Source organism: Onychostruthus taczanowskii, unplaced genomic scaffold (assembly GCF_017590055.1).
Source record: "Onychostruthus taczanowskii isolate IOZ18803 unplaced genomic scaffold, ASM1759005v1 scaffold75, whole genome shotgun sequence".
Classification (NCBI taxonomy): Eukaryota; Metazoa; Chordata; class Aves; order Passeriformes; family Passeridae; genus Onychostruthus; species Onychostruthus taczanowskii.
This window is the reverse complement of record NW_024505339.1, coordinates 3,174,964-3,202,908: the sequence shown is the minus strand read 5'-3', so window position 1 is coordinate 3,202,908 and position 27,945 is coordinate 3,174,964. Positions and strand designations below refer to the sequence as shown.

Here is a 27,945-nt window from a genome sequence, read left to right as displayed (position 1 = left end):
GGGAGATGTAGTTCTGAAGGGAAAGGCTGGACTGCATGAACTCAGCGCCGCTCGGGCGCCTGAGGACTTCATCTCCCGTCGTGCCCGGGGGTTGTGGTGGCCCGCGGCGCGCGCACAGCACCGGGCGCAGCCGCCGCCGCCGCCTCAGCCGCAGCAGCGCCGACACCGCCGCGCCCTCCTCGTCCTCCTCTTCCTCCTCCTCCTTCCTCCTCCTCCTCCCGGAGCCCGCAGCCTCCTCGCCCCTCTCCCCCCCGGACCCCGCGAAGATGGTGGACCGCGAGCAGCTGGTGCAGAAGGCCCGGCTGGCCGAGCAAGCCGAGCGATACGACGACATGGCGGCCGCCATGAAGAACGTGAGTCCCGTCCCGCGGCCGTCGCGCTCCCCACAGACACACACACCCTCACCCTCCTCCTCCTCCTGCCCCGCTGGGGCCGCCCTCCCCTCGCCTTTCCCGCGTGTTCCCCGCGGTGGGTGGTGGGCTCGGCCGGGGGGGCCGCGGGGCTGTGAGGGCCCCGGTCCCTCGCCCTCCGACACCCCCAGCTGAGTCCCGTTCCCGCCGCTTTTCCCGATCCAGCGTTACTTTGCTTTCTCCCGACCCCCATCCCTGCCCTAGAGCCCCCCACGCACCCTTTGCCCTGCTGTGGGACCCCCGCCCAGCCCCACGCCTCCTGCTCCTCTGCCCTGGAGCCCCCTTTCCACATCTTTCGCCTGCTCGGGGGCTCGCATCCAGCCCCGCACATCGCTGTCTCCTGCCCCAAACCCCCCCGCATCTTCTCCTTTATTCCGGAGCCCCCACCCAGCCGCACACATCCCCCCTCTCTGCCCTAGAGCCGCCCCCCATCCTCCCCTGCCCTAAACCCCGCTCTTTGCCCTGCTGCCCCCACCCAGCCCCACGCATCCCCTCCCCTGCCCTGGAGCACCCCCACATCCTCTCCTCTGCCTTGGAGCGCGTTCCCTCCGCATTCCTGCAGCCCCCCACATCACCTTCCAGCCGCGTTTCTTCTCTCCCCCCGCCCCAGGCCCCCTCCCGTGCCTCGGCGTGGCGGGGCAGAGGAGCCAGGCGGGGCTGCGGCGCTGCCCGGGGGGGTCACACCGGCTCGGGGCCCCGGGGGGCGAGGCAGGGGGGGACCCGGGGTGGGGGGGTTTCGTGCACGTCTCTCCCGGCTGCCGAAATATCTCCCCGTGCATCCCTTCCCACGCGTGGTCGCCCAGGCTGGTGTGTGCCCCTGACCCCAAAGATCGGCAGCCCTTTCACTGTCAAAGCTCTTATTTTTACTGCTCTTGGTTGGAGATTTATGAATTGAGTCATGTTGTATTCATTTCACGCTCTTAAAATAAAGACTCTGCATATAGCAGGCTGATCTGATTTGTGACACTGAACGCTCCCCTTCAATACTGACATTTTGACAATATAAGAAGGGAAAAAAAAACATATCGCTGATCTGATCTTGCAAACAAAGCAATCGTGGGAGGCAGGATCAAGTCATTCCAGAAGATTCTGCATTTGTCATATTGCAGAGAGGCTAGACTGGGTGGAGGGAGGGAGGGGGTGCTTTAAAGGGGAAAACTGTTCTTTATGTTTGTCTTCTTAGTCAGGTCTGAACCTTTGCTGGGAGCTGGGGTGTCCTCCCTGGCTGATGAAAAGTGAATGCCGATCTAGGAATGTCGCAGTCTGCCGTGGGTGCAGCTCTGTTTGCCCATATTGCACCATTTTGTCAATAACCTTGCATTTATCAAACAGACAAAACTGTCACAGCCTGAGCCCGGGGAGGGAGGAGATGTCTTATCAAGGAATGAAATACGGATAATCGGAACGAGATATTATCACATTAAACCAGCCGGGCTGTCCCTCTGCTGCACTGTGGCTTTTATACCATTTTCTGATAGCAGCATCTATTCATTTTAAAGCAAAGCCTGCTGTGTGAGCAGATCCTACAGCTCATTTCCTACGGATAATACAGCCGCCGTGACAAAGCCAGCAGGGATGTGCCTGGGACTCACAGCCGTGTTGCACTGTGAATTTCTCTTAGCCTGCCTCCCCGGGCCGGGTGCTCGAGCCCAGGTGTTGTTAAGAGCTCCTATGTGTGATTTTTCCTTACGGGCCCTGGTGAAACAGTAACCCGGGCTAACGCCTCTTATCAGCTGCCGGGTAGTTTGGCCGTAAGGAAACGATCCCCGGCGGGAGCGCTGCCGCCTCCCTTCACCAGCAAACAAAAGGCAGAGCTTTGTTCTTCCTTTCTGCACCGCGCTGCCCCAGCTCCGGCACGGCCGGTCCGGCGGCCACGGCACAGCCGTGTCACAGCCGGTTATCCCCGTCCCCGTGCGCTGCCCAGCCCCCAGCCCCGGTTGTGCGGGAGGCTGATGACCTCGCACTCATTTCCGTAGCAACGCCTAGTGATGTCATATGCCATGGTCCAAGCTGCAATGCACCCAGGCGGTAGCAGAGAGCATGCGGGCTGCGCCTAGCGAAGGTGATGCAGAGCCATCCTGCCCTCCAAACCTAGCCCTGCCTAGCACCCTGCTGAGAAATGCTGGATGGTTCTCCTTTCCAACCTGTCGTGGCAATGATGGGCATTAAAGAGGCTCGTTTTGCAGCAGCTTCATCTCACCGGTGCATTTTGGCAGCTGCCTCACATGGGGCAGCTGGGTTCGGCCTCAGCCCCGTGTGCTTGGGAGCCAGTGCTGAATGGCTGTGTTAATGGTTTAAAATGGAAATGGTGTGCTGGGGTTCTTGCTGTCTGCTGATTCATCTAGTGATGTCTGGGATTGCAATAGTTTCTCAAAAATAATATTTATATATAATAACTTCCAGCGCCTTCCTTCTTGCAAGTGCTAGCTGCCAGTGCCCCTGATTGCTGCCTGTTGTTTTGTTGCTGCTGCAGGAGCAGGATTGCTCCTTCAGCCCCCAAAAAGGGCAGGTTTACTGGGGGTCTCTGAAAACAACAGAAGGGAGTAGAAGGTGATGCCACACCCAGGAAGGGTGCAGGGCTGGGCCCATCGATCCAGGGTATGTCTACATGACCTTGTTCATGTCCCTTGTCACCTCAGTGCTGTCTGGGGGTGCCATCAGCCCTATCAGGTGCTGGGGGACAGGAAAGCTCTCTGCTGGTCCCCAGTGTGGTCAGACATTGGCCTTGGGCTTGCTTGCTGGAGTTTCACTTCCCACAGTGCTGGTGGTTGGAGCAAGATGTATTTTTGTCTGGTTCAGCTTCAGGAAGAGCTTTGCTGTCCGAGCCCACGCCAGGGCTGGGGATCAATATCCATTAGCTGGGGAGAGCAGTGCTGCTGGAGGCTTTCCGGAGGTGGGAGCCCTGCCAGGCCCCTGGCCAGCACTGCCCAGGGGCAGAGCACGTGCCTCCCCACAGACCTTCGTGTTGGGGGGATGTGCAGGTGAATGAACAAGATGATTGCAATTACTTAACCAGGAAATAAGTCATCTTTTAAAAGTGTGTGGGGAGAATTATTGTACTGCACCTATGGATGGTGTAGGCGTGGGGCTGTCCCCTGTGAGGGGATCACCTGACTGCTCAATTCTGGGGGGCCCAACCTCTGCAGCAGGGCCCTGGCTGTGCTGTATGCAAGGACCACCAAGTGTGGCTGTGAAGGGGGGACTGTTGGAGATGCTGGAAAGCAGATGGCTGCTCCGAGCTTTAGACAGCACAGCTTGGTGCAGTAAATGGCCATTGTGGGTGGAGGAGGAGCATGAGGATGGGGAATTGCAGGCCTTCCCTGGCACGGGGTATGTGGGCTTCTCTTGTGATGGTCACCAGCTGGGCAGGTTACCATCCTCCACATCAGTGACAGCAAGGCTTCACACAGACCGCAGGCTCACCCTTGGAAAAAGGGGTAGTAACACAAATCCAGCCTATCTGGAGAGTCCCCAGGAAGCAGAGCAGGGATGATTAGCTGCTTTCTGCTCGCAGTGTACACAGACAAAAGGGTGGTGAAGGTGGAAAGGCTTCTCCAGGAGGAGTGCTGGGCAGGCCATCTGTGATGGTGGGAGGGGACCAAGGACTGCGAGCTGCTGTAGTAGCACTTCCCAGGGGGCTGGGGAAGGCTTTGGAGAAAGCGTTCCCAGTGCGAGGTGGATGGTGCAGTCATTAGCTGTTGGCATCTCATGGCAGCATTGATGCTCTTGTGCAGGCAGAGTGAATGCTGCCCAGCCTCATGGTGCCTGCAGACCACTGGTGGACTGCAGTGGTGCTGGGGATGGGACACAGCCTGGCTCACGAGCAGGGCTTCCTTCCTGGAGGCCCACGGGGTCAGGACAGGATGGTGGCTGTCAGGAGCTCCTGTCCTTCTGACCTTGTAGAGGTTCACAGCGTGGGGTTGTCTCCGTGTGACTCAGCCTTGGGACCTTGTAGCAGTAGCCTGAGTCACATCTGCTCCTAAGCCACAGATAGGTAGCAGTGTGCCCTGTGTGTGACTGCAGTGGACACTGCTCAGTAACTGGCCAGTCTTCAGCAGATCAAGCTCTTAAAAATTCCTCTTTGAGCTCCTGTGGGTTCTTATTTAGTCCATTAAGGAAGAGTCACTGACTTACAAGACCATGCTGGGTTTCTTAGTTAGCAGCCAGGGTGGATTGGACTTGGAATAGCTCTTCTTGAACTAAACAAAAGTGATATTGAGACTATGAGGGAGAATATAGCAGATGAATTATACCTGGGGGCATAGAAATAGTAAAACTTGGGCAAGGGCTCTCCATGAACCCCTGGATTATTTGGGCTTATCCAGTAGATCTGTTGATGATGTCTAACCATGAAAGTGCAAAAAGATTGGTTGAGTTGTCTTGATTTATTAAATTTTCTTTCAACCACCTTTATTTGCTGCTTCTTGTGTAAAAAGATAGCTGGTTCACAGGAGATTCAATTATTTCAGTACACCAAATAAGTTCCATAATGTCAGTGGATAAACCCTTTCTGCTCCAGCTGTGTTCACCAGCTGATCCCAAAGTTGCTCTGTGGAATAAACTCCTTGGACACTGATGATGTGTGCTTGGGCTTGCTGGAATACCCAGGAACAGCAATTTAGGGACAACCACAGAACTTCAGCTCCAGAAATATTTACTGGGTTGAAAACTGCAGCACCTAGGGACATATACACTGTTCTTGGCAACAGGATGATGTCTTTGGCATCCTCTTAGTGATTCTCATGGATGTTCTGGATGGTGCTTTTAACAGGGTTATCCACATAACTGGTGTATCCCTCTGCCTCCTGCAGCTGAGGTTTGGTTTCTGATCAGGGAGATGAAAAACATGGTTCTACCTCACCTTCTACAGCTGGTAGAGTTAAGAATTTCCTTAATTCGAGGATCCCCACCATACTTTTTCTCCTTCTTCATGAGTATTACTGAACCATGTTTCTTGTGCCTGGCCAGTAGCATTAGTGCTGCTCAGGAGCATGCTCAGCTTGGCTTTCCAAGTAGGAATAAGCAGCCACAGCCTTGCTAAGCTTAAGATCAGGGAGGTGGAGTAAAAGTGACCTGATGGACCCCGTTAGCCCATGGGGAAGCCTGGGTTTTGTTCCCAGGCTGGTGAGTGACCCCAAGGTCACAATCTTAAGAACAAGGATTTTTCAAAGCCTGATGTTTCTACTACCTCAGCAGGCTTAAAAGTAGCTGAGAATTGGATCTGCTAGCTGTTGCTCTTGAGGACAGAAGGAGAAACATGGCTCTGGATGCAGCTGATGGAGCAGGGGCTGGGGAGGAGACTGGTAGCCATGACCTGACATCTGGAGAAAACTCCATGCATGGTGACACATCTGGCAGGGCCTAATGCATCTACTCTGTGACTGAACTCTTGAGCTTCTATTTGCAGCAGCTTCATGCCAGCTAAACCATGCACAGAAGTTGTGTGCAAGGGTACATATTTAGGAAAAAAAGAATCCAAGCTTTTGTGTGTCCCAACTGCTAGTGCTTGAGTAACCAGCTGCTTTTTGGGAGGAGGCTTTGTCTGAGCTCAGACGTGTCCTTGGATGTGGAGCACTGCTGAACTTGTTGGTGCTGCTTTTTCCTTGGCAGAGGTGAGTGGTGTGTTGGGAGCTCAATTCCAGTCTGGCAGGGAAGAGCCATGAGGACTGTCAGACTAGTTCAGACCAGAGCTGGCTGCTCGGCGTCCCAGCCACACACCAGGCTGTTCAGAGGCAGGTACAGGGAAGGAGGCATTGGAAAATGCCTCCAGCCTACCTGAGGGAGCTTTTCCTCAGATGGGTCCATGCCTGAGGCATTTAGGACTGTGCCTTGTGCTTTTCTGCCCTGTGCAGCCTCCTGAGCCACCAGAAAAACATGAATGCATATTAGAATGACTGCAGTACAAAGCACAGTGGAACAGCATTTGCCTGGCTTCCCAAGCGTTTCTCCATTGACAGCCTTGATAGGATCCAGGCATCATCTTCCACCTCACTGTGGCAAAGCTGTGAGCAGGGCTGAGGTTGTCTCTGGGTGGCTGCTGCACCTCGGTGCTTCCAGGCATTCTTCTACTTCAGTGCTCTGCAGTTCATGACAGATTTTTCCAAAAGAGGAATATTTTTGTGCTGACTGGTTTAGAGCCAGCTTAGACCTTTTTTCCTTCACTGGTCAAGTCTTTGTCTTTTCCTTCTGGAAACCTGAAAGCTTTCAACAACTTCTGCTCTTTACTGGAAAGGTAACTATCCTAACTGGTCCTTAGCTGAAGTCTTGTTCCCCAGTGTTAGATTCATGTGACTGCAGAGAAATGGCAACTGCCCTTTCTGAAAAATGGCAACCACCTTGTCTGGGATGCAAAAACTGAGTGAAAACATAAGTATTGACTTGATTTGACTAGTGATGGCCACTGCTGGGCAGCAATAGCCTGGAAACCAGCTAAAACAAGGGGAAGTAGCAGTGGATCAGTCAGTGTGCTGGATTTTGGGTGGCTTTGTCTTTCAGCTCTGAAACCTTTGGCTTGACTTGAGGAAGCAGTCCAGAGAAATGGTGGTGGCTGGTTTTATGCTGGTGGCATTGAGATAAAACATTCTGCCATGGCTGCTGGCTGCCAGGCTGTGCCTGTGCTTCTGCCAGTGCAGTTTTTGGTCTGGTGGGGGAACTCTTCTTTCTTCATGCAAACGAAATGGCTTTGAGGGAATGTTTTTCCCCTGGCTGCTTGATCTAATGAGCACAAAGTCCTTCCTCCCAACCTAAAATGAAGTAAAATTGGGACAAAATTACTTTTATTCTGCTGTTTACATTTCTTTATTTTCTTAAGTAAGAGATCTGACTCTTTGCTTCAGAATCCAGATGTCAAGATGTGGGATTCCCACCCATGGCTCTGGGGGAGGAGCTCAGCAGTGGGATGGCTTTGTCCATCTTTTCTGAGTGCACAATGACACTGAGGCTGAGCTGCTGCATCTTTCTGGTCCCTTTTGTGAGCTAGAGCCCTGGGAGCTGCTGAGGCTGGTAAATCATAAGGGTTGATCTTCACCCTGGAGTCTCATGCTGGTTGTACTGCTGGTTATCTTGGTATAGTCTGGAAAAGCTCAGAAATGGTAAATTCTGGAAAATTGAGCTGAAATGATGAGGCAGCAATTCTTGGGCTGCTCAGGAAACACTGGCAAGACTGTCTCAAAAGCAAAGCCTTCATGTAGCTGGTGAAACAAAAGCCTTTGTCTGCCTGTTTAAGGGCAAACTTCCCCCAGTTTGAGGTTTTTCTGTGCTAACCCAGATTTAGTCACATCTCGGACATGACCCAGTACATGCTCAATTAGATATTAAACAAACCTGATTTTTGGCCTCAAGCTAGTGATCTAGTGACCAGGGGCAGTGTATTAGTTAATTGCAGTGGGAGTGTAACTAGAGAACATTTCACTGATGATGGCATGAGATTCCCTTAAAGTGATCCCCAGATTAGGGATGAGAGTACTTAATGTTTTTCTTCTGTGAAGGAGATGTTGGAATTGAGTCCGTGTATGGGTGTTTGAGGCAGCTGTGCTTGGACAAGCTCAAGTCTGTAGGGATTCCAAGTGCAAACCATTCCTTAATTGTTTGCAAATTCCCTCTGATCTCGCTAGATGGGTTGGCTTGCTTGGGATGTGTCTTTGCTTACGTACCAAGCAAAGCTACTTGGCGTGTCAGTGTGCTTCTGACTCCTCTCTAAGATGGTTTCAGCAAGGCTCTAGGAAAACACCAGTGAGAAGTCTCAGCCTCAGTGCTAACGAGGCTGCTGATGGACACGTTGTTTGGACAGTTGTGGTGCTCAGCAGCATCAAGTTTATTAATAGTAGGTGGAGAAGCTGTTGCTGTGCCATGTGCTAACAGACACGCTCAACAATTGCTGTAGGAGATGTCTACTTGTAAAAGGCTAATGCAGCAGTGAACGAGAACTTGGGGGAGATTAACAGCCTTTGATTTACACCCAGCTGGGGCAGGCGTTGGAGCTTTGCCTGTTTTTGCTGTTGGGCTTTGTTACACGGGGTGAATATTTCATTACCTAGAATCTGGGAGCTTGGCTTCTTGTGTTTGGTGGTGTCAAGATGGCATCGGCACCCGAGGGGTTCTGTCACCTGTGGTGAACTGAGGTCAAATCTGTGGTAGGAGTCCCTTGGGCTTCAGAAGAGGCTGGGAGGGGATGGCTGGAGCCAGGTGAGAGGAGTTAAACTGTTGGATCTAGGATAGTAAAGTGACTCTTCTTGTAATTTAAAATTGGTTACAGTGCTCCAGAAAGCTGCGAGAGCAAAAACTTTCTTCTTTTCTGCAAGTTCATTTAAGAAATTAAATAAAATTGTCTTTGTTGAAGGTGTGTAAGATCAAGCCTGAAATCCCCAAAGCAGTGGGAGGGTAAAGTACATCTGGAGGGATAATCACCTTACTCACTGATGTAGAAATTAAACCTATCATGGAGCTGGCATGCAGAAATCCACCTGGGTGTTCTGGGAAGTCTCTTGCTTAATCTGGTAAAACATGTTTGAGACACCAAGGAACTGCTGGATCTGCAGACCAAGAGACCTAGAGCAAAAATCTTGTGAGGTGCTTGTTTTTAATGCTTCCAGAATCTTACCTTGACGTGTGACAACCAAGTGTATCCAAAGTGTTTGTGGGAGTGACATGGAGCAGCTAAAAACGTGCATGCTCACTGCAGGGAGTTTTGCATGGCTGCAGCTTCTCCCATGTCACCCTTTGGAGCAGCAGCTTGCAGCTGCCATGGCAGCAATGGCTCTGCCGTGCCGAAGGAAGCCATGCCAGCAGACAGGAATTGCCCAGTTCATCCTGCTCCAGCAGACCTGGCAACAGGCTCTCCCAGCAGCCACAACCTGCTCTCAGCCTTGGGGTGGCCTGCCCATGGCACGTCATGTCTTCTCTCTCCACTTGGCTCAGCTAGGCAGAGGTCATGGGCACAGGCAGTTTTTGAGCCCCTGATTAAGGACAAGGCCTGGCACTTGATGCTCTGGGGAGGATTTGATGATCTGGTGGCAGGATTCTTACTGCCTGCCAGTGGGGCTGGAGGTGAGCAGGAAAGCACAAAGATCTGAGCCAGATTAGTACCCTTGGAAGCTGTGAGGTAAATCTTTAAGCAGCTAATGCTCCCAGCAGCACTAAACACCCTCCCCACATGAAACTTGGTGTATTTATCTAGAGTCCCTGAAATCTCTCTAGCTTGGGTTTGCTTTACCATGAACTGAAAAGAAAAAAGCCATCTTCCTTTGTGTGGACTGAGTCTTAATGGCCAATGTCCAATAGCCATCCTGTGAATGGCTGCTTCAGCTCAAAAGCCTGTGAGTAGATGGAATCTTCTGAGGAATAATGCTTAAACAGAAATTTAAAAACCTCAAGTCTTTAAACTTGTACAGAAATGCTTCTGAGGAAAGAGCTACAGTTACTCTTGAAGAGCTCTTCAGCTCTCACCTGGAAAAGCTTAATGCAGCCCAGAAGAGCCTGTAGCAGCCATGAATTGTCATTCTCCTTCCAAAAGGATCAATGGATCAACTCTGAGCTTCTGAAGCTTGCTGTGAGCTCCAGGGGCACATCTGAGCTCTCACAGCAGTGGCACACTGTGGCACTGGTCTTCCACGTGCTTAGCAGAGAGCTTGGAGAACAGGCCTGTCAGCAGGGAACAGAGCAGATAATCCAAGGCAGGAGAGCTCCCCAAGCTGTTGGGTGATGGAGAAGGGTGGTGGTGATCCTGTGCTGCTGCTGAGGCACTCACAGAGCACAGCAGTGGGCAGATGATGCTGCCAGCATGCTGTATCCCAGGGAAGGAATAGCTTGGCATCCCTTCTGTTGCTTTGTAGTTAGCAGGCAAAGGTGCTAGTATCCCATCTGCCAGGGACGATGTGATGAGCCCTGAGTGACAGTCCCCTGAAACGTGGGACTGATGTGGTTGGACTTGCTGCTCTCTCCATCTGGTGGCTGGAAGGCACTAGGCCAACAGAGGTCAATCATCTTCCCCGAGAGTTTTTAATAAGTACAAGGCAGGTAGTGGCAGCAAGATGCTGAAACAAGTTGTCCTACAGCCAGTTTTCATCTTGTTGAATAACCTGTCAGTAGGGCTAATGGGAATCAGGGTGTTAAAAAGGAAAACAAGAAAATTTGAGCATAATTCCTTCCTGGCTCAAAAAGCACATGCTGGCTAGAGGAGCAGCTCCCTGCAACAGGACTGTGCAAAGCTAACTCAGAAATGGTTTGTAGCTCCTTGAGTGTTTGTTTGTAGAACACTTGAACATACACAAAACTGGAAGGCCGGGGTTTTTCCTTCCAGTTGGTTACTGGGATGTGTCTGGGCTGCTCTCTGTCCACAATAGCCACGGCAGGCAGATGCTCCCTCGTGTTTGCCTTATCTCAAGCTGCAGAAGAAGTCAGGGACACAAATCAATGGCACCCAGGTGTTCTGTAGTGGAAAGAAACCCAGAGTCGTTAGCCCAAGTGCTGGGACTGCAGTGCTGCAGATAAGGGCTGGTACACAAAACGCTGCTGCCAGACACTGAATGGAGCAGCTCAGAGCTCTGCTGCTCTTACTGGTGTTCTCACCTTGGCTCCCTTCAACCTTTCATGCGCAAGAATGACCCAAGTAGCTGAAATTTGCTTTTTCTCCAACTGGAATCCATGATGGCCACACTGAAACTGGAGCAGGAGGTCTGCAGGCTCCAAGGACTGATCAAACCTGAACGCAGTGCAATCACATGTAGTTATTAAGCTACAAAGGCCAATAAAATAAATGAGCTCTTGGTTTCCACATCTCCCAGTCTGAAGTCTTTGTCTTGGGTGGTTCAAAGTCGCCTTAAGTAATAAAGGCTGCAGAGTGGGATGAAAGCTGCTGTTAAGTGTAGGAACATGCAGAAATCCTAATTGGTGTCTGGAGCGCCCGAGTAGCCTCTGAGATGCAGTTGGGCTACAAGCCATAAACAGTTCTCTGCAGACACTGGTCCTTGAGGCACTGGGAGCCATTTGAAATGTAATGGCAGAGCCATCCCATGTGCCCTCAGCTGCTGTCCTGTGATGTGAACTGGTCCTGCCAGCTTAGAAAACGGGAACTAGTAGGGGATTATTCATAGTGAAACAGGCAGAGGAGAAGACAGTGGGGAACTTGTGTCTGCCCACAGCCTGCATGCTGCACGTGCTGTTTTCTGGTCTTGTCTGGGATGAGAGGAAGGGTTTGACCTACAGCCCAAAACCCCCCTGGCCACACTGAGTTAAAACATGAGCAGAGGACAGCGGAAGGGGTCAGCCAGGAGAGAAGCAGTTACAGTGTGACTTCCACTTTGGAAGTGTGACATGGGGGCGAAGGCAAGGCAACAGGGAAAAGAATCCAAACCAATCTGGTAACATTTTAGATTTAGGTCTGGTTTAACACACGCCTACTTCACCAAAGTAGGACAGTGCTTAAGAAAAGCATCTTCTGTGTGCTGCGATGGAGTTGTGGGACAGCTTGCTCTGGTGCTTGGGGAGAAGCTGCTCTTGGTGAGGCTGTGTGACATCGAGTCGTGACTCTCACCAGGCTGCTGGGTAATGGTGACAATTTCATGTGCTTGAGGGCAGCCATTTCTTCAAGCTGGGGCGAGCTGGGGACAGGAAAAAACAGGCAGTCTGTCAGTCATGACCTTCCAGAATGACAGCACTTGGGTTGCTGAAGGTGGTCTTGTCACAGAATCATTAAGGCTGGAAAAGACCTCCAAGGTTACAGAGTCCAACCTTTAACCTGTCACTACCATGTCAACCAGACCAGAGCACTTAGTGCCATATCCAGTCATTTCTTGAATACTTCAGGGATGGGGGCTCTACCAACTCCCTGGGCAGCCCCTTCCAATGCCTGACAACCCTTTCTGTGAAGAATTTCTTCTCATGTCCAGCCTGAACCTGCCCTGGCACAGCCTGAGGCTGTGTCCTCTTGTCCCTGCACATGGGTAGTGGGGTCCCAGCATGAGACAGCAGCTGGAGATGGGGGGAGGTGACATGTCTGCAGGTGTTGTGACTTTTTTCAGCTCCTTGAGCCTGGCGGGGTTGTGTGCTTGTTGCTCCCCTTGCCAGTGGCTACAGACCAAGAAGGAATTTCAGTAGCTGGACTTGGTCAGAACATCGTTTCAAAAGCACATTTACTTTTCAAAAAATGAAACAGAGAAGGGGACTTTCAGGCCAGAGCTCAGACTAACAAGCTGCATTTGGAGGAAAACAAGGCACTTGCTAGGGTTTGTGTGGAGAGATAACAAATTTAATTACATGGTGCAGGAGCTGTAGATAGAACAGTTGCATCGAGTGCTGAAGGGGAGATGGATGTTGTGTATCCTGGTGGGAGAGGAGCTCTGATGATCTTTAAAAGCTTTTCTCAGTGAACAGTTTGAAGTTCTCATGGCTGTCTCTGTATCTCCAGGAAAGCTTCAGTCTGTTGTAGCTGTCTGATGTCCTGAAGGACTCGGATTCTCTTTTAGGCAATAAGAAGAGCAAGTGTTGAGGTTTATACCATGGGTTAAACTGTCAGATGTTGATGGTATTCCCCAGGGAAGGATCTCTGGGTCCTGTCAGCTTGCCAGTGCTGTCTGCTTTAAGATAAGACATCAAAGCCAGGCAGAAGCTGTAAATGGGTGGGCACTTAATTATCAAACTAAGTGAAAAGTGTGCAAGAATAAACAGGTAGAGCTAAGTCCTGTGATGGATCTTCACTGCAGTCACTGAAGGGACCTCAAAAACAGTCATTTCCTGATGCATACTCAGACCTACTCTTGCAAGGTGGGAAGTAGAGGATGGGAGTCCTGGAATAAGCCCCTAACCAACCTAACTTGCTGTTCTCTGGGAGCAAACCTTCCCTGTGGGTCTCACCAAAGCCTGTTAATCAGGATACCTCCAGAAAGAAGGTGCTGTAGAACCAGCCCTTGGGCTTTTGGAGTTTACTTACCTTGACATAAGGGACAGGTAAAGTTTTGCTTGTTCCCTGGCTTCTCAAGAGGCTGAAGCTTGCCTGGCTGCAATGTGATCCTCGGGCATGCCGGGAGCCTGCCAGGTTTTGGGCAGGGTGCTGAGTCAGAGCTCCAGCTGTAGTGGAGAAATCAGGAAAACCTTCTCAGAGATGGTGCTGCCTCTGCAGTGCTTTGTTGCAAATCAAAAGGCTTGCATTTGTACAAGCCTCTGGTCTCCCAAGCAGTATAAACCCTAAACTTCAGTAATTTTTGTCCAACGGGAATTCACAGAGTTTCCCCATGGCTTAAGGGCCCTTGAGTCTCAGTGCCATCAGACACTGTGCCATCAGAGAACGGGTGAGACTGGAACTGGCAGTGTCCTCCAGCTTGGTGATGAACATGCCTCCCAGCCAGAGCCTGGCAGCATGGACTGCTCCATGCCAAGCTCCCTGCACTCCCTGCCTAGGTGTCCTTGTGCAGTCTGCTCCTGGCAGGTGTGTTCTCCTTTTTTCTTCTTTTTTTTTTCCAGAATAGCTAGAAGACTTTCCTTTATCAAGTTTCCACCATGTGGATGAGCTCTTTGTCCTTGGCTGTTTATGCCACATCCAGGACTTGACACTGGCTCGTGCATCTCCTGCCCCTCTCCCTAGTCTCCATGAGCACAAGAGTGACGTGAGGCTGGACAGTTACTGAGCTTTGCAGAGCAAATTCTGCTGTTCTCTGCTGGCAGCCAGGGAAGTAAAACTAAACTGAGCTTCCCAAAGAGCAGGTAGACTGCAGCCAGGGGCTGATGGCTTTGTGCTCCTGCCAAGCCCTCCTAATGCCAAACTAAGATTTTCCTTTGGCTATTTGAAGTCTCTGACTCCATGTAACAGTGCTGGAAATGGCATCAGGGGACCTGATCTGGGTACTGCCCTTCTTTGGGGAGGTGAAATCCCTTCAGGGTCTGAGTTAAGAAGGGGAATGGTTCTGCCCTTCCATAATGTGACTGCTGCAGTGTGCTCCAGGCCTGTTGCAGGATATTGCCTTATTTGATGTTATAGCAGAGGCATTCAGTGCAATGCTACAAACTCATTTTATCAGAACCTGCTGTTTAGCCCGTGGCTTGAACTCACTTCGTTTCGGTATCCTGCAGTGTAAGAAAAAACCCAGCGTTTGTTTGGCCAGCACAGGCTGCAGAGAAGGCACAGCCCCATGTGCATGTGACAGGCTGGTGCAGAGGTGTTGGAGTGGTTTCTGCTGGAGATGGGCAGTGGTGCAGTGCTGTGGGAAGGGCAGAGTGACGGGGACTGCGCAGTCTGGGGTGTGGAGGGGGCTGTGGCAGGAAATGCCAGCACAGGCAGGCGGGCAGCAGGCAGCTCTGGGCAGACCGAGGGCAGAGATGTCCTCAAAGACAGCTGACCCTGGGTACATCTTTTCTGCTTTTTTCTGACTCTGCTAAGGCAGCTCAGTGTACCCTACTGTCTGATACCTTGTGTCCTGGGCATTTTTGCATTTTCTTCCTGCTGGGAATGCAGGAGCCAGATGGTTTTCTGTTCTTCCTCCCTCAGCCCAACTGCGAACCGAAATGTGTGGGACTACAGCCCCTTCCCTTTCCTGGTGCTGAGGGCCATGGTCCTTGTCCCCACCCATGTCACATCTTGGCCATGTCTCTGCAGTGCTCCTCCCTGGGAGTCTGGGTGCTGCTAGAAAGCAGTGACATGGTTAACAAGGCTCCCTTCCTGCTTTTACAAGTTCCCTGTGAGCTCCCTAGGGGAATCTGCTGTCTCCACAGGTGTACCTTCCATCTGTCAGCCAGTTTGTTGAAAGGATTTTGACAGGCAACTTTCCTCCGTAATCCTTAATAGCTTCGAATTTAAAATGTTTATGGCAAAGCTAATCCCACAAAACTCCCTGTAGTTTTAATAAATCTGTCCTCCAGCAAGACTCTTCTGGTGCGAGGAGGTAAATCTACTTCTTCCTGCAGTGATAAGTATCTGCAGACGTGGCTGTGGGGCACCTGCTTGTTCTTCACTTCAAAACTGGTGTCTCTTCTCAGGGAGCACCTTGCTAAAAGCAAAATTTCATCTGGTGATCAATCTCCACAACCCCTGTCAGGACAGAAAACTCTTGGAATCAGTGAGTCTCTTGTATGGTTGTTGGTGTTGGACACTCCATTTAGAGATGGAAGAGAATAACTCAGCCTGGGATTTCTGGATGTTTCTATTTCCAAATCCCTCACTCAAAACAGGGCAGCTTAGGTGGGATAAGCTCCCAGGTAACCTGATGGAGTCTTTGCTATCTCTGAGGACAGATAACCCATAAGCTCTGGGGCAGGGGGACACCTTGGTTGTGCTCCCAAAGAGGTCTTTAACCCACAAAATCATTACTGTGTGTTTGTGCAGGTGTCACTGAGAGGGAAGAACAAATGGAGACATTCTGTAAAACTGCAGAGTAGAGACCTCAGCACAGCAGGCAGCGTGTGAGTGTCTCACCACGGGTATTTGGCATATTGTGGTTGGCCCTGCCTGGTCCTGCTGCAGGAAGCAGGATATCACAGGGATCCCAGGGCCCTGTGGTTAAACAGTCACTGTTGTCTTGGCTAGGAGAGGGGTGTGAGGGTTGGTACTGGGAGCTGCGGGATGGCCCGGGCACCGCTGCCCTGCTTACCTTGGGCGGGAGCACTGGCAGCTGCCTGGCATCCTGCTCTGTGCTCTTTGTCCTGCGCCGCTGGCAGCTGCTGATTGTCCCAGGAGATCCTGCCCTCATAACGTGACACCCATTTCCCTGCTCCCCCGGCTGTCCTTGCCCTGCAGCAGAAGCAGTTGTGCTGGTTTGCACAGCAAGACCCTCTTCCATATGGAAAAGGAGTGTCTGCTGTTCCTGTGCCGGGCTCTAGAGCATCCTGTGGAGCAGCACAGATCACAGAGCAGCAGGGGTGGGAGTGGAGGGTCTGCTTGCTGCCTCTGCCTTGAGGGAAAGGGCTGATCAGAGACTCTGCTTGCTGTGGGGGAAACAGGCTTAGCTGTGGCCTGATTTTAGGAGGAGACATTAGCCAGAGCATGGCTGAAGAGCTGCTGGAGGAGTGGATGTTCTGGAATGTGCAGGTCAATATGGTGTGAGCAACTGTGAGTCATTCAAGGCCATTCAAATGAGGTCCTGGGCTGGGCCTTTGGCCTCCTGATCCCCACCATAAATGTGGTTATCTGGGCCCAGAGCAAACCTTGTCCTTACAGATCCTTGTGAAAGTGACTCAGTGTTTGCAGAAGCCTTTCACATCCAAAGCATTACCTAATCCTTTACTGCCGTGAGGTGGCTCACAGGTTCCTGCTCTGGTGGCCTGATTCCCAGGTGGCTGTGCCCAGGGTGTGGATGTGGGGTGGGGGCGTGTCCTGGGGGAAAGGGGACAGTGGCCATGCCCAGGCTCAAAGTGGCACTTGGCAGCTGTAACCAGCTCAGGGGAGCGGCCGTGTGCAGCTGCCGTGTGGTGTGCTCTCTGCTGCAAGGGCTCCTCCTGCTCCTGGGGGTGGGAAGCTGTGCAGTCTTGGCCAGAGGTGCTGACTGGGTGGCTTCAGCCAGAGATGGTGTTGTGGGAGCTGGAATGGGATTATTGTGATACCAAGTGGTGCTTCCCAAGTTACTGAGAGAGCTCTGTGCTTGTCATCTCTGTAATCCCTTTGTGGTTTTTGTGGTGCATGAGGCAGGTAACGCTGTTAACCTCAGTGAGGAAAACTCAGTGTGGGGGATTTCCCCTTCACCATGTGAGCTTTTAAGTCCTTATCTGTGCAGGTGCCTGAGGCAGTTGTAATTGTGCCATCTCAGAGATTCTTTGGGTATCTGTGAAGTGTGCCCCATGTTTGTGGGAAGTGGAAGAGATGAACACCCTGTATCTCTGGTGGTGTTAATCCGTGCAGGTAGCTCATAACCCTGGACCATCTCCTCCCTCTTGCTTTCACTGTCCCTCTCCCCTGCATCACCACGCCCAACTCTCATCCTACAGGTGAAAGGCATCTGTTTCCTAGAAGACTTTTCTCGCTCTGGAAGATGCTGATCTCTCAAATAAAACCCAACGCCTGCTCCTTTTGTTGTGGGTCTGGGCCACAGCATGATTCCCAGCTGGCTCCTGCTGGGATGGGAGCAGAGACAGAGCTGGATGACAGAGCAGGACTTTGCGAGCTGACTGCCTCCTCCTGCCTCTCTCTAGAGATGCACAGGCACACCCAGAGGTGTGATGGGAGCGTCACAAGGCTGGGCTTAACCCAAATGTCTCTTTTCTCTGCCCCTCTCTCCGCACAGGTGACGGAGCTGAACGAGCCCCTGTCCAATGAAGAGAGGAACCTGTTGTCCGTCGCCTACAAGAACGTGGTGGGGGCTCGGCGCTCGTCCTGGCGAGTCATCAGCAGCATCGAGCAGAAGACCTCTGCAGATGGGAACGAGAAGAAGATCGAGATGGTCCGTGCCTACCGCGAGAAGATCGAGAAGGAGCTGGAAGCGGTGTGCCAGGACGTGCTGAGCCTGCTGGACAACTACCTGATCAAGAACTGCAGCGAGACGCAGTACGAGAGCAAAGTCTTCTACCTGAAGATGAAAGGGGACTATTACCGCTACCTGGCCGAGGTGGCCACCGGGGAGAAGAGGGCGACCGTGGTGGAGTCTTCGGAGAAGGCCTATAGCGAAGCCCACGAGATCAGCAAGGAGCACATGCAGCCCACCCACCCCATCCGGCTCGGGCTGGCGCTTAACTACTCGGTTTTCTACTACGAGATCCAGAACGCGCCGGAGCAGGCCTGCCACCTGGCCAAGACAGCCTTCGACGACGCCATCGCCGAGCTGGACACCCTCAACGAGGACTCCTACAAGGACTCAACGCTCATCATGCAGCTCCTCCGCGACAACCTAACGCTCTGGACGAGCGATCAGCAAGACGACGACGGCGGAGAAGGCAACAACTAGACCCCCCGATGGACTGGCAGCCGCACGCTGATGCTAACTACTGCAGTCTTTATTTTTTTCCCACGAGTGGGGGGGGGTCCGGGGTGGGGGAGGGAAAGGGAGGGGACACCTTCCCAGGGAGGCCCCCCACAACCTGTCTTTGATTGCCTCGTTGACATTTTTGCCAAAACACCACTAGTGGAAGTCAGGCTGGCTGTGCTGGTATGGAATAGCAGCCTCACTGGCATATGGACTGTTCTGTAGATTATTAATACAAGTGGAGCTGTCTTTAATTTAACTTTATTGCTAGAAATAAAAAAAAAAGGGTTTTAAGACGAATTTGCGTGGATGGAATGGCCCTCATTTTTAAGGAAAGCAACGCAAAAACATTTGGAAAAAAAAAAAAAAAAGGGAGTTCTGTGGTTCCAGTAAGGCTTCGAGCGTTTGTTTCCGCAGCCCAGGTGCCGTGTGCCCGCGCCACGTCGCGGGGCCTCTCTCTGCAGCGCTCTGCCTGCCAGGGCACAGCTGCAAATCCCCAAATTGAGAAGGAATTAAAAATAAAACCAACAAAACTAAAGAATTTGGGGCTCGCAAAGCCCTGGGATTTAGGCCATCCAATCTTTTTTTCTTTTTTTTTTTTTTTTTTCTTTTAATTTTTTGGTTGAGATATTTATTAGGGTAGCTTACAGTATTAACACTAAATTGCAGTTTACAGTATTTCTACATTACAGCCATATGACATCAAGCCTTTGATTGTCTGTTTTTCTTTCTTTTGCTAGTTCTTTTGGCTTGCCTTCCTGAGCAGTCCTCGCCTGTGGACTGGCTTTAGCTATTCTGTGTCGCCCAAGGCAAGAAGACCGCCCGCCCGAGGAACATCAAAGCTGCTCTAGTTTTTTGGTCAACAGCTTAACAGGTGCTTGGCTAGCGGCTGTTTCAACTATTTTAAGTCCACAGCTAAAGGTTTAAGAACTTAATTAGACAAAGGGGGAAGTGTTTAAACTTAAAAATGCCACTTAAATAAAAAACAATAAAAAAATATTAAAAAAAAAGAGCATTCAGGTCTGTATGTCATGTACTGTGTTTGGTATTTCAAAAGACCATCCTGATTTAAGGTGCCACAGCTGCTTCCTCAGGGATTGCACTGCCATTTCACTCTGCCTGACTTTCTCCCACTGTACCATGAGGTTTGTCAGCAGATCTCCGGCACCCAGGGCTCCCTTGTTTGTCACCAGGGAAGCCGGGTGTGTTTTCCTTTCTCCTGGGGAAGCTTGTGGTGTAATGAGTGAACTTCAGGAGCTTAGACATTAATTTGGTAGAGGAATTCCTCAAGGGAAGAGCTACAATCATAGACATTTCTGTCCACCATCAGGAGCCCAGGAACTTAGTTCTCTTCTTAGCAAAATCTTTTCTCAGTCTGTCTGATCCGGCCAGGGGTGGGAGTTGGGGCATCTGAATTGCTTAGCAGGTACTATTTACCCCATTTTGAGTAAATTTAGCTTTCAGTTTGATTTTTTCCATGGTTGTTGGAGGTTCACTGCTGTTCTCTGGCTCGCGGAGTGCTGCGCCCTGCACGCTTCCCCCAGCGCTGCGCAGTGAGGAGAAACCGCGCTCGTGCTTTAGTTCTTTAGTTCTTTAATTCCCTGTCGTGGTTGTGGCGCTGATTTTGGAACCAGGCTTTCCCTGTCCCTTGCGAGAGCCAGCCCCGCACGGCGCGCTGTGGTGAGGCACACACGGCACCGCCGGCCCGGGGGGACGGGCACGGCTCCGGCCCCGAGCGCTGCCCGGAGCGCCTCGGCCCGGCACGGCCCCGCCCGGCACGGCACGGCCCGGCCCGGCACGGCCCGGCCCGGCACGGCTTGCTTTGGGCCGGCTTCCCCGCTCCGAGCAGGGGGTTCGGGGCGCAGCGTCCCGCGGCGGGGGCTGAGCGGTGCCGGTGCGTGCCGGCGCCGGGAGATGCTTTAGGCTTCTGAGCTCCCTCTGTCGCCCCCGTGTCCCGTGAGCAGTGTTGTCCCAGCTGTACAATTGGAAGTGATTTACTGGAATTACAAAACCTATCTTTTTTTTTTTTTAATTATTTTATTTTTTTTTTCCTCCAAATAATTACTACTCTTTTTGGCTTATCGCTCTGGCTGCTTTAGGAAACTTATGCAGGAGAGATGGCACAAGAGGGCTAAAAACGGAGTGGGGGTCAGGGACTTGATTTTTAAGCAGCTTGAATGGTTTCTTTCATTTTTTAAGAGATGCACTTGCCTATGATACTGTCTCTCCAGTGAAATGATTACTGCTCCATTACTCTATTGATACAATATTGTGCATGCTAGTGTCGTATTTCTATACAGTAGCTTGAAATTTATTAACTTATACTGTAGATGTTATGTATTCCTATGACAAAATAGTCTTCAAAAATTTTTTAAAGTTTTTTAATTTATTTTTCTTTCCTTTTTTTTTTTTCGGGGGTAAAGTTTGCTCTACCAAATAGTGATCGTAACAAACTGATCTGTTATGGATGTTGCTATAGTGACATGCAATTATATATTATTTTGTTTTTAAAAAGGAAAAAAAAAAAGCAAAAGAAAACACCAGTGTTAGCTTAATCTTAATGTCTGGTGTTCGTCATGGTGAAATTATAACTATTACAGTGTAGGAGAACAATGACTGTGTTCTTTGAATGAGCCTTTGTTTGTGCTTTTTGTCATGTTATGCAGTGAACTATTTTTAAGGTCTAATCAGTGATTATTTTTCCAACTCCGTGTTTCTGTAAGGAATTATTTCACACACGGACCATTCTTAGCAGTTTTTCCTCAGTGATGGAATATCATGAATGTGAGTCATTATGTAGCCGTCGTACATTGAGCAAATAAACTTACAGATCTGACGTCAGCGCTGCTTAATTGTTATCGCCTGTCTCGACTTTCTGGGGGGCTCCGTGGGACGAGGGGGCTCGGGAACGGCCTGGCTTCTGCTCCTGGGCCGCCTCCCTTCCGCTGCTGTGGGGATCCGCATCCCTGCGGCTGCTCCGCTCCTCCCCGGGGCGGTGGGAGCGCGGGGAGGGTCCCGGGGGTTCAGGAGGGGCTGGGTGGGCGCTTCCCCACCTCCGTCCTTCCCCACCTCCGGCCCTTGCCGATGGTTTTCCGCTCGCAGCCACACGCGCGGTGACTCACGCTGTAAAAATATTCCCCTCCCCGCGAAGCTATAAACAGAAATGCGCCTTGACTCACGCGCCCTGCGAGGGATCCGGGGCTGCGGCGCCGACACCCCCGGCAAGGAGGGGCTGGGCTCACCGACACCCCCACACGGGGAGGGACCCCCCACCCCATCCCAGCCCGTGATCCTTCCCAGCCCCACCCCCGCTCGGGGGACGCTTTTTTGGGGAAGCAAAAGTCACCGTGGAGTGGCCACGGGAGAGGGGAGGGGGCCGGGGATGCTCCTCGGGGGCTCCCAGCCCGGCTCACACACACACGGGAACCCCCCAGGCACAGGAGGGACCCCCGGCAGCAGGAATGGATGGCTGGGATCGGGAATTGATCCCCAGTGCCTGCTGAGACCTGCCCAGCTCATCACAGCCCAGGCTGCTGGGCAGGGCGTGGGGGGCAGGGGCTCGGGGGCACGTGGAGCCCCCCGAGCTCGCAGAGGGGCCTCGCAGCTGCGGGATTCCTCCCAGGTCACCGTCTGCCAGCGGGATGACTCAGGGGGGATTAGTGGGATTTGACGGAGCAGGAACATCGGGGGACATGGAAGCCGTGGGCCTGACCTCGGCCATGTAGGGCCAGTCCTGCCCAGAGACCCGGGGGCAGGGAGGGCACAGGGGACACGGGGCCAGCCGGGGCCAAACGGCACCGGGACCACGACCCAGCCCCCCAAGGGAGGCTGAACCCCCAACCCGGCCCCTCGGACCATGGGTGGAAGGAAGGGGGGCACCACGGGGGCTGGGGCTCAAGGGGCTGCACTGCTGGGGTGGGCTCTTGCCCATGAAGCCCCTATTTGCCCTCTGACCCAAAGGGGGTGTTTGTGTAGTTGTTTTTCAGGGATGCAGCATCCCAGCATGGTGACACTGGGGTGTGGAAACCCCAAATATTCTCTGATAGGGCATGTGGAAACCTGAGTGTGGGAGAGCAGGCATGAGGAGACTCACTGTGCTGAGATCTGGGACTGGAGACACCTGGGATGTAGGAGACCCAGATTGTGGAAAACTGGGATGCTGAGACAGGGATGCTGGAGACCTGGCATGTGAACACAGCAGAGATGCTGGAGATCCGGGATGTAAAGCCCCCAGACTGCTGGAGGTGGATATGGAGAGCTGAGGTGTAGGAGAGCCAGGCCGGGGAGGCTCAGGGTGTGCAGCTCTGGGACATCGAGCCCAGGATGCTGAGCCCGGCTGTGAAGAATTGGGGTGGGAGCACCTGGGATGTGGAGCGCTGGGTGACAGACCCCAGGTGCTGGGCAGGCTCGGGGACCCTGCTGGCCCCGCTGGCCCGGGCAGCCCCGTCCCGGTGCTCTGCTCCCGGGGCAGCTCCCAGCAGGAACGGCACCGCCGAGGTGCCGGGGCAGACACGCCACAAGGACAGGTTTCTTTCACCAGCTTTTATTCCGGTGGATTCTTCACATTTATTCAAGGCACTCAGTGACAGGGCGAGTACAAAATCAACAGTAAAAAGGGGGTGGGTGTGAGAGGGCAGCTGGGGGCGGGGGGCAGCAGCGGCTTCTCCTCCTCCTCCGTCTCCTCCTCCTCCTCGGTGCCGCCTACTTCTTGGCCGGCTCCTTGGCCTGGCTCTCCACGGTGACGGGGATGGTGATTTCGGCAGACTGGATGGCGGGTTTGGGCAGGGGGGCCTCCACCGTCAGCATTCCATCGGGAGACAGCGAGGACCGCACAGCCGTGGCTTCGACACCAGGGGGAAGGCTGGGAGGAGAGGGGAGGGGAGGTGAGTGATGCAGCACCACCCCGGGGGATGCAATGCTCAGCCCCAAATTGCTGCCTCCCCCACTCCCAGTTTGGCTGAGCAGCACTCCCGGTTTGGCCAGTGCACTTTGGAGGGTGTGGGTGGGTGGGAAAACGCCCCCAAAAACATCGGGACTGCATCAGGTGTCTCCCCTCCTCCCTGGTACTTACGTGTATTTTCGGGTGAAGCACCTGGAGATGAAGCCGTGCTCATCCTGCTTCTCCTCGTGTTTGCCTGGAAGGAAACAAACACCTCTCAATGCTTGGAAGGGACTGGCTGGGTGGGAACCCTCCTGCCCCACCCCAACACTTGTGAGGGGCTGATTCTGCCCGTCCTGGGGCTTTTGCCATAATATCAGCCTGGAGCAACTTGGGGGAACCCTCTGCAGGGCCACTCCGGGTGCATCCCCCAGATTTAAGCAGAGGAAAGTGCTGTGCCACGATCTGGGGGTGGCCAAAGGGGCCCAACAGTGTCCAGCTGGCCCCAGAGCTTGGCAGGGCTGGAGATTGAGCAACCCCCCTCCCTGAATTCATCTGGGAATTGCCCCCATTCCTTGCAGGCCACCCTTCACCCAGCAGGAAGCACATCTTGGCCTTGTGCCACAGATCTGGGCTTTGTCACAGCATCCAGGGCGCTGTGGGGGCTGCAGGGCTCATGACACCCCACGTCACCCCCGGGGTCCCTCTGTGTCTCCCTGTGTCCCTCCAGAACAGCAGCAAGGGGTCAATGTATGGGGCTGGGGGGTCTCTGCACCCGAGTGCACCCTGAGACTCAGCTCTAATGCTGGGCCTTCCTCTGTGTCTCCATTTTCTCCTTCCCTTTTTCCTGTCCTCTCCTCCATCTCCTTCTGCTTTTCCTTCCCCTTATTCCCACCCCTTATTCCACCCTTTTCCACCCAGCAAGCTCCAGGACAGCATCTGCCCCATCCCTGGAGACCCCGCAGAGCCCCACCCCAGCACCCACCGGTTATCTCCACGATATTATCCTTGGTCTTCACCACCAGCTCCTCGGGTGCGAAGTGGTTGACGTCCAGGGTGACCTTCCAGCTGTCGGCGGTCTGGCGGATCTCGGAGATGCCGCTGCTCAGCTGCCGGCTCAGCGCCTGCCCGAAGGGCGAGCCGGGCGCGGGCATCAGGGCGCTCTCCCGGGGCAGCAGGCGGAAATAGCCGGGCCAGGCGCTGCCGCTGGGCCACTTGTACCAATCCTCGGGGATGTGCGGCATCCCGAAGGACTGGTCGAAGAGGCGGCTGCCATGGTACCAGTCGCGGAAGGGGTCCCAGCTGGGGCTGCGCAGGAAGGTGAAGGGGACGCGGCGCTCGGCCATGGCGTGCGGGGCTGCGGGGGGCGGCCGCCGGGGCCTTATGAAGAGAGCCCGGGGTTATTTTTAGCCGGGCTGCTCGGCTGGCTATTAATGGAAATTGCGACGGCCCCGGGGAAGGGACGAGAAACTTGCCCGGGCTTGGGGCGGCCGCACGCAGCCGCAGTGGGTGGGCGGTGGGTGTGCGGGAGGGGGCTGGCAGCCTGCGGGCCCCCCTGCCAAGGAATTGTCCGTCCTCCTTTCATCGGGAGAGGCTCGGCCTGCTTGGGAGTGATGGATGGCCCTTGGAGTGGCTCCCGGCCTCTCCCGCCTGCCTGCCCGGAAAACAATCCCCGGGATGCGGCGTGAGAAGGGGCTGGGGCCGGGCCAGCGCCTCGGGAGCGGCCGGATGAGTCAGTGCAGGAGGCCCTGGGTGACCCTGTGCTGTGTCACCGCCGGCCAGAAGGTTCCAGAGCCCCCAGCTCCTGGTCACCCAACAGCCAGAAGGTTCCAGAGCCCCCCAGCCCTCTGGCACTCCAGTGGCTGCAGTGCTCTCTCAGCACCGTGGTAGGAAAGCCCAGCACCCAGCTGGGCTGCTGCAGTCCCCAGGAGTGGGGTCCCTGAGGCCCTTGGGGTTGGTGAGGGTCTGGGGGCCAGTGGGACCTGTGGGGGTTGGTGGGGGCTTGCAGGACCTGATGGGGCCGGTGGGGACTGGGGGCTGGTTGTGATAGTGGGGTTAGGGGGGCTCTGGCGGGGCAGGGGGACTGGGGGTGGAAGGGGATCCTCTCATCCAAGTCTCTCCACACCCCTGGCACCCAGGAAGGGATTCTCATCTGGGGCCAGAGCCCAGCTCCCGTGCTGGGGAAGGGCTGTTTTCCAGCCCAGCAAGCCTAGCAGCTCTGGAGCCCATCCCCTGTGGCCCCAGATTTGCCCTGGAGAAGACAGGAGGTGGGTGGCAGCTGAGCCCTGACACACGCAGTGCACGAATTACTGACCTCCAGGAGTGTGGGGGGATGATGCAGAGGGAAATGTGGGGGCATAGGGGAGGATGTGGTACTGCAGAGGGGAGGGATGGGAGGGATGTGGGGAAACGAGGGGGTGTGGGAGGGAGGGGAGAGATGCAGACAGGAATGCAGGGAGGGATGCAGGGAAATGGAGGGGATGCAGGGAGGGATGCTGGGAGGGAGGGGTCAGAGGAGGGATACAGGGAGGAATGGAAGGGTGGCAGGTGGGAATGCAGGAAGGGCTGCAGGGAAATGGGAGGGATACAGGCAGGAACGCAGGGAGGAGCAGGGAAGGATGGGAGGGATCGGAGAGGGATGCAGGAGGTATGGAATGGATGGGAGAGTTGCAGGCAGATGGGAGGGATGCCGGGATGTGGGAGAGAGGGGAGGGATGCAGGGAGGGATGCAGGGAGGGATGCAGGCAGGACGGATGGGAGCTGGCAGGCAAATGGGAGTGCCTCAGGGAAGGATGCAGGGAGCCAGGGAGGAGCCAGAGGGTCCCCCACAGACACAGCGGGACCCTCGGTGGGATCAGACACAAAACTCCCGGTGCTGCTCCCCGTGGAGCCAGAGGGAAGAGCAGGACGGATCCGCAGGGAGCCGGACGGAAGGAGCGGGATAACCCTGCCGTGCTCCTGGCAGGAAGAAACCTCTCAGTGCCCCGCAGAGTAATTTACAATATATACTGTATATTTATTATAATTGCACCAGCTCACGGCATCTACAGCTGTACTCACAACCCAGAGAGAGAGCGCACGCGCGACAGGAAAATACTGAAGTATTTCTACAGAGTATTTGTTCCAGTTGGCTCCCTCCGCGGCAGGAGACAGAGACTGTAAAAGAGGAAGACTGGAATTTTTCCCTGATGTGCTGGCTGGTCCGCGGCGCCGCTGCAGTCGGGGCTCGGGTTTTTGGGAGCCGCGGCCCCGCGGGGACTGCAGGGCTGGGGCTGCAGGGCAATCCCCGCTGCTGGCTCGGCTGTTGTCAGGGGATTCCCCCATGTCCCAGCAGGGTGGGGGCTCCAGCGGCCGCTCTGAGCTCCCCGTGGGGCCGTGGGGGGACGGGGGCTGTGGGGCAGCAGCTGGAATTGCTGGGATGGTTTTCGGAGCGCGTGGCTCAGGGTTTGTGGGGATGCTGGGGGAACTCACGTCCTCCATCTCCCCAGGCTCCAGGAGAGCAGAACCCTTTGTCTCCTCCTGCTCCATCCAGAGCTGCCACCCTGCCCGGGGCTGGCACGTGGGGACAAGCTGCACCATGGAGTGCCACGAGTGTGTCCCCTCCTTACCTGCTCACCCCATTTCTAACCCCTCTGCTTGTTCAGGTGTCTGTCCAGCGGGTGCTGGGACACCCAGGGGCTGGCACCTGTCACTGCCCAGCTCCTGGGATTTTGGCCAAGGGCTGGTGAATCCTCAGCCTCTGGCTGGGCCTGGACACGCCAGCTTTGGGAGGCTGACCCTGAAGTGCCCCTTCGCTCCCACCTCTGTCCTCCCAGCTCCTTTGGTTCATCAGGCCCCGCCTAACGAGGCTGAGCTCCAGAGGATCCTCCCGATCCCGGCTGGCTGGAAACCAGCGCCAGAGCCTGCCTTTCCATGCAGGGGCAGCGGGTTAATCCGGGCAGCTGCTCTCCCACCCAGGGAGGCTCATCCCCGTTGTCCTGCTCCAGCCATCCGGAAAACGCGGGGCCGCGGCGTTAAACACCAACCCCCCCGGGGGCCACCACTGTCCTCAGCGCCTGGGGGGCTTTTTGTTTTTTGGGAAATCAGCAAAATCCTGCAAAAGCCGGGTGGCGGGCCAAGCCCGGGACCCTCCTGCCTCTCTCTTGCCATAATTCAGTTTAAAAAGCAGCCACTTTTCCCCAGAGCAGGAGGGGACTGGGGGCTGCGAGCCCAGAGGTGGGACAGGCCAGGGGATGGCTGCATGCACCCCCTGCCCAGCCCCGGGCCCTGCAGCTCCCTCCTCCTGGGGGTGCCCCCCAGACTGGCTGGGTGGGTGGGTGCCAGGGCCCTGAGCTGGGACAAGCAGCGTTTCTCCCTGGATCTCCTCGCTTGGGAAGAGAATTACAGGTGCTGCCAGCTTTGTTCATCCATGGCTCGGCGTGTGCTCAGGTCTGGGGGGACCCCAAAATGTTTTGCAGAGTCCCTGTCCCCCGTGACACCCTGGGGACAACTTCACTGGGGGAAACAGGGCCTTGCTCACCTCTGGCTGGCATCACACCCTCCAGCTGAGCCTGCCCCCGTGCCCACCTCCCCGGGATGCTCTTGTGCTAAAAAACAGTCAAACAAAACCAAAAAAAGCACAGGGGGACCCCAGGGGTGTCCCCAGCCACCCCCATCCACTGGCCCCAAGGTCTCTGCAGAGCATTTGTTCCCTCGCTCTGTGCTCGCCCACCCCGCCCCGCCCCGCCCCACCCCGGCACTCGCAGAAATAAGAAGATCCTCCCCTTCCCCATCCCGACCC

The 27,945-nt window shown here is 54.3% G+C and overlaps 3 protein-coding genes and 1 long non-coding RNA gene across 12 annotated transcripts; 2 read left to right on the top strand and 2 right to left on the bottom strand.

Moving 5' to 3' along the window:
* Nucleotides 1-92: 92 nt before the first annotated feature.
* Nucleotides 93-21,127, top strand: YWHAG (tyrosine 3-monooxygenase/tryptophan 5-monooxygenase activation protein gamma). Its single transcript, XM_041423063.1, has 2 exons — nt 93-353; nt 17,612-21,127. Exons 1-2 carry the CDS (start codon nt 267-269, stop codon nt 18,266-18,268), a joined length of 744 nt encoding a protein of 247 aa, XP_041278997.1. The 5' UTR covers nt 93-266; the 3' UTR covers nt 18,269-21,127.
* LOC121345825 lies at nt 1,251-22,544 on the bottom strand. Of its 9 annotated transcripts, none has more exons than XR_005954006.1 (4): nt 22,380-22,544; nt 21,115-21,437; nt 13,336-13,472; nt 1,251-12,979 (listed from the first exon to the last, which is right to left on the bottom strand). It is a non-coding gene; the product is annotated as an uncharacterized LOC121345825 (long non-coding RNA). The 9 variants fall into 9 exon arrangements; XR_005954012.1 differs by lacking the exons at nt 21,115-21,437; nt 22,380-22,544 and adding an exon at nt 15,986-16,113 and having other exon boundaries at nt 1,251-7,153; nt 9,010-12,979; XR_005954011.1 differs by lacking the exons at nt 21,115-21,437; nt 22,380-22,544 and adding an exon at nt 15,986-16,113 and having other exon boundaries at nt 1,251-10,498; nt 10,675-12,979.
* Nucleotides 22,545-22,813: 269 nt separating this feature from the next.
* On the bottom strand, nt 22,814-24,609 carry HSPB1 (heat shock protein family B (small) member 1). Its single transcript, XM_041423064.1, has 3 exons — nt 24,151-24,609; nt 23,358-23,421; nt 22,814-23,147 (listed from the first exon to the last, which is right to left on the bottom strand). Exons 1-3 carry the CDS (start codon nt 24,509-24,511, stop codon nt 22,988-22,990), a joined length of 585 nt encoding a protein of 194 aa, XP_041278998.1. The 5' UTR covers nt 24,512-24,609; the 3' UTR covers nt 22,814-22,987.
* Nucleotides 24,610-24,758: 149 nt separating this feature from the next.
* LOC121345822 lies at nt 24,759-27,738 on the top strand. Its single transcript, XM_041423062.1, has 3 exons — nt 24,759-25,051; nt 25,304-25,432; nt 26,200-27,738. The coding sequence occupies exons 1-3, from the start codon at nt 24,783-24,785 to the stop codon at nt 26,891-26,893; spliced, it is 1,092 nt and encodes a 363-aa protein (XP_041278996.1). The 5' UTR covers nt 24,759-24,782; the 3' UTR covers nt 26,894-27,738.
* Nucleotides 27,739-27,945: the final 207 nt, after the last annotated feature.